At 33.9% G+C, this 7,981-nt stretch overlaps 1 protein-coding gene across 1 annotated transcript in view; it reads right to left on the bottom strand.

The window, feature by feature from the left end:
- Positions 1–7,780, bottom strand: part of LOC107754151 (cytosol aminopeptidase-like) — an 11,226-nt gene extending 3,446 nt beyond the window's left edge. Inside the window, exons 1-12 of the mRNA XM_016570500.1 lie at positions 7,567–7,780; positions 7,347–7,462; positions 7,209–7,263; positions 7,004–7,109; positions 5,364–5,523; positions 5,061–5,225; positions 4,809–4,967; positions 4,608–4,732; positions 4,446–4,534; positions 3,332–3,434; positions 3,169–3,248; positions 2,928–3,040 (exon numbers count right to left, since the gene is read on the bottom strand). Coding sequence (XP_016425986.1) covers positions 2,928–3,040; positions 3,169–3,248; positions 3,332–3,434; positions 4,446–4,534; positions 4,608–4,732; positions 4,809–4,967; positions 5,061–5,225; positions 5,364–5,523; positions 7,004–7,109; positions 7,209–7,263; positions 7,347–7,462; positions 7,567–7,662 — 1,367 coding nt within the window. The 5' untranslated portion in view covers positions 7,663–7,780. The remainder of the gene's footprint in view (positions 1–2,927; positions 3,041–3,168; positions 3,249–3,331; positions 3,435–4,445; positions 4,535–4,607; positions 4,733–4,808; positions 4,968–5,060; positions 5,226–5,363; positions 5,524–7,003; positions 7,110–7,208; positions 7,264–7,346; positions 7,463–7,566) is intronic.
- Between the last annotated feature and the right edge of the window lie 201 nt (positions 7,781–7,981).

Here is a 7,981-nt window from a genome sequence, read left to right on the forward strand (position 1 = left end):
GGCCGCCGATATTTATCGGCCGATTTTTGATTATTTTAAAGCCATCTGCATATCGGAAATAGCATGAAAAGGGCCAATACTGATGGTTTATTAATTAACTGCATGGAGACAACGAGTTGCATGTCTGTTGCATAATCCAACGTTTTTCTCTGGGCAAAATAATTAAATACTTGCCAAAACAAAATAAAATCTGTACAAAATATAGTTTGTCAGACGGCATAGTACGGCCATAAGCAAACATGACTTCGCAAACGTGTAAATTTATCATCGGTAAGTCACAATGGCAATGCACCGGCGTTAGAGTTTATCCGAGGATATGTCACAAACCGCCAAGCATTAGGCCTACATTTAAGTCAAAATGAAATGCAGGTAATATGCAGCTTTTTGTTTGAAACCAGTGTAGAACACGGATTCACACAAGGTCACATCACGCACCTGCAGCGTTTCTGTGAACAGAGAAAACAGGGGCCTACAGTCTGTGCCGTTCAGTGTGACCAGCGCCTCACTGCAGATATAGCCTATATGTGAAGGATGATGTTTTACGTCAATAATACGAGTGAAGAACGAAGCCTATAGTTTACATAATAAATAATAGGTTAGCATCCAGATACTTTGCGAATATGGAAACATTTGGATACGTGCAGAATGAGAGAGGTAGGCTTCAGTTTCATTTTTTAATTAATTTGTTTTGGCTTGATGCTTATATTTAGCCTAAATACAACTTTAGAGGATTTGTTGTGGAGAGACGGGAACTAAAATAGCCTAATTGTGTTTGTAATTTTGCTTTTATTTACCATTACTTTAGCCTACATTATTTCTGAATGTAATAATAAAATGCAACATACAGCCTACTAATTTAGGCTGTTTTTTCCCTCTCAAAACGCTTATAGGAGTAGCGTTTTTTTTTAATCCATGCTGAAACATTTTTAAATATCTTGAAAAAAATTCTTTGACAGTTCTTTGACATTGCGTTGAAAGTTTTTTCTTTTGTTTAATACATTTGGTCTTTGGTAAATCTAGAAAAGATGATGCTGTATTGGCTATGACTAAGAGAGATCATTCAAGACTCCCTTCATGATTTTTTTTCTTTTTGAGTAAATTAAACGCTGTACTTTATTATTATTATTATTATTATTATTATTATTGGCAAAGAAACAGTTTTAAAAATAACGTTAGTAACCTGTATGTTTTCTACTCAAACGGGTTTCACAGAGGAACGCAGGAACAGAATCGTTCAAATACCGATTCTGCTCGGAGCGAACCAATCTTTTTTTTTTTCTCTCATTTTTAAGCCCTGCTTTATGCAATTGACCAATATCGGTATCGGAATTGGCCAATAGTTGTTTGTTAAAATCGGTATCGGCCAAAAAAAAATTCTGTCGTTGCATCCCTCCCTATATTCTACTAATGTAGAATACGGCTGCCACACTTTTCAGTTTCACATGATCCTTCAGAAATCATTCTAATATGGTAAAATGGTGCTCAAGCAACATTTTTGTATTATGATCACATTTGAAAACGGTTGTGATGCTTAAATATTTTGTGATGCATTTCCATTTTAAGGAATGTTCAATGAATAGAAAATCTGAAATATAACTTTAAATCTCTCTTTTTTTAATCAATTTAGAGCATCCTTGGAATGAAGACCCTTATAAAATGGTTTGCGAACACATTTCTCTTTCTGATATAGACATTTTTGTTTCTACTGAAACAGGAAGTTGGGGTGAAACATATTAAAGAGTTTCAGTGCAGCCAAAATTGCATTTGGTCAGAGTATGTACTGCATTTGATATGAATTATATATATATATATATATAACGGAATACATGTAACGGCGGTACGTAATCAGGATACAAAAATCTAGTAACTGTAATCCGTTACAGTTACATCAAAAACAAAGTATTCAGATTACAGTTACATTTTGTAAAAAGTGGGAATACTTACTGGATTACATTTGGTTTAATTTAAAATTAAATAAATGAGTATTTTGACATAACGCTATATATTTAGCGCTGCATAGTTCCTGGTTCTGTTGACAAGTTGACTCACGTGAGCCGCCTGCTGTTGCGTGCGCAAATAACACCCATCTACAATTATTCTCCTCAAACGCGGGATGACAGACGCTGCTACAGTAAATTAATTACGATGCTTCCTGGTGTGAAAAACGTTTTCATGTCTGGAAAGTTCAGTTATTTTGTTTTCAAAGAGGATAAAGGAAATAACATAGTTGTACCACCCCGGATCAGTCAATGAAATACAGAAAGAAAGCATTTCACATGCATTTCGACATGTAGGCTTATTTTTAAATAGACTAATATGTATATGGTGTGCATTTTTTAATGCTGTGTATAAACTATATTTATTTTTACTTGTACATATTAAAGAAATAAAAAATAATAATAAAAATAAAACTTTAATACTAAACTGTATAGCCACTAGATGTCTGCATAGGCTATTTTTTTATATAAATATACGGCCTGTAATATCTAGATGGTGAAACAAGACACGATTTTTAATACATTCAAATAGTTTTTACTATAGTTTTTATTAGTTTTATTTTTAAAGTCTTAGTTAAACAAAAGTACTTAGATATTGCTTTTTTGACTTATTTACATATGTAACTTGAAGTAATCCTAAAGTAATCAGATTACATTACTTTTATATTGTGGTACTTGGATTACGTTACTGAATACTTTTTTAATGAAGTAATTTGTAACTGTAACAGAATACATTTTAAAAGTAACCCTCCCAACCCTGTATATGTATATGTATGTATCTATATATGTATCTACCCCAATAGCCTTTAGTTCACATAATACCACAGTCAAAACCATGATCTTCTACTTCCAGTTGAACTAGAAGGTGCAAACATATTAAAAAAGAATGAAACAATGTGTGAAATAGCATGTGTGAGTGTTCATATGTACCGGCTATATTTTCCAATGTTGTTCAGATCTGCCAGTGCGCTCTCTGTTATTTGTTTTGTGTAATGCTGAAACAGTGGCATCCTCCACACCCTGTCACCAGTAATAATGCTTGCCTAGGAGTATACAAAAAACATATGAAGACATTAGTTTCCACAAAGCCTACAATATGATAGAACAATGCCAATGAAAAATGGTATTCAAGTAATTTTGACATTCAGATGAGAGTGACGTTGCTCATTACCTTATGCAGCCGCTCCCACAGCCAATCAGAGTTAGTAAACACGCCTGCAGCAGCAGAACCTAAGGCCACATCAATGGCACCTGCCAGAGGAACAAAGACAGAGAGAAACCATTGATGAGTCTATGTTTATTTGAAAGCATCAATGCAGCTTGTGTGTTGGTACCTGTAAGCGTAGCCGCATTTATTATTGCTCTGGGCTTGAAGCTGTGAGCATAACACAGAGCATCAGCCAAAATCAGCCTGCCCTCCGCATCAGTGTTGTCAATCTACCAAAGAAAAAACAATGTTCTATCTCATTTTTATTTCTTACTGAGAATAGCTATTTGTCAGAGTCTATGGGCATTTGAGCAGAAACACCATCAAATTCAAGACAATTTTTTTAGGCTAATTATTACTTTATTACTTAATATTTATTAATGTCTCTGCTCTCTGATGGCATTTCATTTTATAAAGTTTATAAAATAAAATAAAAAAATTAGGCTAACTATGCCAATATGTTAATATAGATCTTTATATATTATCACATAATAAATGTACAGTTTATGGACGTTAAGATTTTTTATTTTTTATTTTTTTAATCTAAATACTTTTATTTAGCAAGGACACTAGAATGATAAAAAGTGACAGTAAACACCTTTAAATCTTTACAAAAATGTTATATTAAATAAATACTATTCTTTTAAACTTTAAGCAAAGATGTTTCACAATTTCCTCACAAGCATTAATCAGCACAACTGTTGTTAACACTGTTGATAATAATAAAAAAAAACTGTTGTTAACTGTTGATAATAATTTTTAAAAAATGTTTCTTGAGCAGCAAATCAGTATATTAGGAATGATTTCTGAAGGATCAATTCTAATTTTACAAAATTCAACTTTGCCATAGCAGGAATAAGTTATATTTCATAAAAAAAAAAATAGAAAAGTTATTTTAAACTGTAATGATATTTCACAATATTACAGTTTGCTGTATTTTTGATCAAAATTAAGAGGTACCATGCTTAATATGATTAGACAAACATATGACTGTAAAGTTTCTGTAATATTTAAATCTTACTTAACTTCAGCATTAACTTAGTATTGTATTTTTGTTTAAAGCATATTTTAGTTTCAGTTTGATAGAGATAAAACAATATTTGGCGGACACCCTTTGAAAGACCCCTGGAAAAACTCAGGATACATTTTTATTTCATAGTAATAACATTTGATGCAGATGTCAAACAGTAATACATGGTCTCTGTGTGCATATCGGTACAATATGTGCAAGAGGAGAATACCTGAATGGTTTTGCCATTTTTGGCACGGACAACATCACCCGGTTTGTTTGCTTTTCCACTAGGCATGTTTTCACAGAGTGGTGCCAAACCTGAAATAAGAAACATGAGGTTAGTTTGTGTGCCAACGGTTGCAGTGGACAGTGTCTAGTGCAGTGGACAGACCGATGATATTGATGGGGAGTTTCAAAGCTGCTGCCGTCACGATAGCAGAACACACAGTGGCTGCTCCACCCATATCTGCTCTCATGGCATCCATGCCTGAAGAAGGCTTCAGAGAGATTCCACCACTAGAATGAGATGGACAAACTCATTATTTGCTTCAAATTCACAACTACTGATGTTTTTAGGTTCTGATGTAGTTACCTGTCAAAGGTGATTCCTTTTCCCACCAGCACAAGAGGAGGTTGTGCAGAGTCTAAACTGCCTTTGTAATGCAGCTCAAGAAAGATAGGGGGCTCCTCTGAGCCTTTAGACACACTTAGAAAAGCCCCCATTTGCTCACTCTCAATCCAAGACTGAGGCCTTAAAAATGAGAGAGAAACAAACACAGAAAAGTGCTATGTTCCTTTATCATTAATGAAAAGGATGACAGACTTTAATGAACTTTGACACTACCTCTTGTGGACAGCCACTTTGTGAGCAAAGGGTGAGAGTTTCTGCTCTATCGTGTTTGCGAACACTGTGGGAGTGATGTGATTGGCTGGAGCTTCCATTAGTTGTCTGGCCAGGTTCTGCCCATCCCCATACATAACACCTTTCTGCCATGCTGCTGAATCCACACTGCAAAGAAACAGGAAAGAAGATGAGCCAGAATTCTTGGGATGAATGTAAGGGGCGCCATGCGTGTGGCTTTATTACAAATCATGCAATACATTTCCTAAGAATACATGAATATTTAAAGATCTGTGTTTTATATACCTCCCATATGGTTGGGTCGTGACACGGACCTTCTTCTTGGTTTTGAGCTCATCATACTCAAAAAGCCCGAGCACAGCGCCCTCTGCTGCTGACTGCCCATCTCCACAAGGGTCCACCTCGACATGAGCTACCTCCAGATCCTGAAGCTGCCTGCAGCCCGCTGTACAAACAACTGCGTTCTCAATTTTCAATACATGTATTGTGAAAAACACAAACTATTTGAATGAAACTCACACATATATGTATTTTTCTGAATTCAGATTACAATTACATTATGCATTACAGTAAGATTTTTTTTTTTTTTTTTTACATAGAAAGCAGAAAGAACAACCTTCAGAACTCATTCTTTCTTAATTTTATTTATGCGAAATCTAATTTCTTTAGATTTTGGGGTGAAATACACTACCAGTGAAAAGTTTTTGGACAGCAAGATTTTTTATGTTTTTTAAAGAATTTTCTTCTGCTCACCAAGCCTGCATTTATTTGATCTAAAATACAGCAAAAGCAGTAATATTGTGGAATATTTTTAATATTTGAATATATTTTAAAATGTAATTTATTCTTGTGATTTTAAAGCTGTATGTTTAGCACCATTACTCCAGTCACATGATCCTTCAGAAATCATTCTAATAGAAATCTTTTGTAACATTATAAATATCTTTATCATCTCTTTTGATTCATTTAATGCATCCTTGCTAAATAAAAGTATTAATTTCAATAATTTCATAATAAATATATAATGAATATATAATAATAATAAATATATGATGAATTAAATATCCTGACTCCAAGCTTTTGAATGGTATAGTGTACAATGTTACAAAAGCTTTTTATTTTAGATAAATGCTGATCTTTGGATCTTTCTATTCAACAAAGAATAATGAAAAAAAAAATGTACTCAACTGTTTTAAATAATGATAATAATAATAAAAAATGTTTCTTGAACAGCAAATCAGTATATATGACCCTGGACCACAAAACCAGCCATAAGTAGCACGAGTATATTTGTAGCAATAGCCAAAAATACATTGTATGGGTCAAAATTATTGATTTTTTTTTATGCCAAAAATCATTAGGATATTAAAGGGGTCATATGATGCGATTTCAAGTTTTCCTTTCTCTTTGGAGTGTTACAAGCTGATTGTGCATAGATAAGATCCCTGAAGTTGCAAAGACTAAAGTCTCAAAACCAAAGAGATATTCTTTATCAAAGTTAAGACTCTGCCACGTCAAAAATAAAAAATTTAAAAAATCCACAAAAATATTAAGCAGCAATACTGTTTACAACATTGATAATAATAATAAATATTTCTTGAGCACCAGATCAGCATATCAGAATGATTTCTGAAGTATCATGTGACACTGAAGACTGGAGTAATGATGCTGAAAATTTAGCATTGTCATCACAGGAATAAATTACATTTAAAAATATATTCAAATAGAAAGCAGTTATTTTAAATAATAAAAAATATTTCACAATATTACTGCTTTTGCTGTATTTTGGATTAAACAATGTAAGAGAATTCTTTAAAAAAAACATTAAAAAATCTTCTGTCCAAAAACGTTTGACTGGTAGTGTATTACTCCGACACGTTCTTAAGTTTTCTTCAGATTAACCTGAACACAATTGTGTAATTTACCTGACACAGCTGCACGGATGTTTTCCTTACAGTTGTTCCAGTTTTCTTTTCCACACACACCTGTGCCACTCTTACCAAGACCAACCACAACTGCACTAGGGAAATCCTTCACAAGAAAAGGACTTTTGTAAGAATTTACTGATATATTAATCTTGCCATCAAGCATCTTAAGGACAGCCAAGATCACGTAGGGGTGAGTTCACACCTGATGTAAACCATAGAAGATCCTGCTCTTGCCTTTTTTCAGGGGAGGTCCAGATCTACAGAGCAGAGAGGAGGAATGAAAGAACGGATGGTGCAAAAAAACGAAGAGACGGATGCAAATGTCAAATTAGTGACTTACATCGACAGCATTTCTGACAGTTTTCCTGAGATCGACCTGTCAAATGCCGCTGCAGCCTCCGTGAGATGTATCCCATCATTGTTTGACTGTTTCTCATACACGCCAAGAACTAAACCCTAAATAAACTCATTCAGACATAACAATAAAAACAACACGAATGGCTTGTCACTGTCAGTGGCCTTTATGTACAGAGAGACATTCAGCGAGTTATGAAACTTACTTTTCTTGTACTGAAAGCGGTATTAGACTTCGAAAAAAGTCTACCGTTGTGTTTTCGGGTTGCAGTAAGCAACACCCTTCTGAATGGTATCAACATTGTCTCTAAATGTATAAAAACAGACTCAACCGTGATTCAGGAGATAAATCTTAGAAAGCCTTACACGTGACATTAGAAGGTTGAAAATCTCACACAGGCACAGCTACTGACGTCAACAAAAGACGACATTTTATTCCAAAATAAAAGTCATAAAAATCATTTAAAGTCATAAAACTTAAGGGACTTGGGACCTGCTTTGCCATCTGTATTTAAAAATAAAACATCTCTGTAAGGACGAGATAATCTTATGTTTAATTAAATTCAACCAACTTTATTTCTATTTAACATGAAATCGAAACAATAACAACAATCTGTAAAA

This window comes from Sinocyclocheilus rhinocerous, unplaced genomic scaffold, assembly GCF_001515625.1.
Source record: "Sinocyclocheilus rhinocerous isolate Xijiao unplaced genomic scaffold, SAMN03320098_v1.1 scaffold681, whole genome shotgun sequence".
Classification (NCBI taxonomy): Eukaryota; Metazoa; Chordata; class Actinopteri; order Cypriniformes; family Cyprinidae; genus Sinocyclocheilus; species Sinocyclocheilus rhinocerous.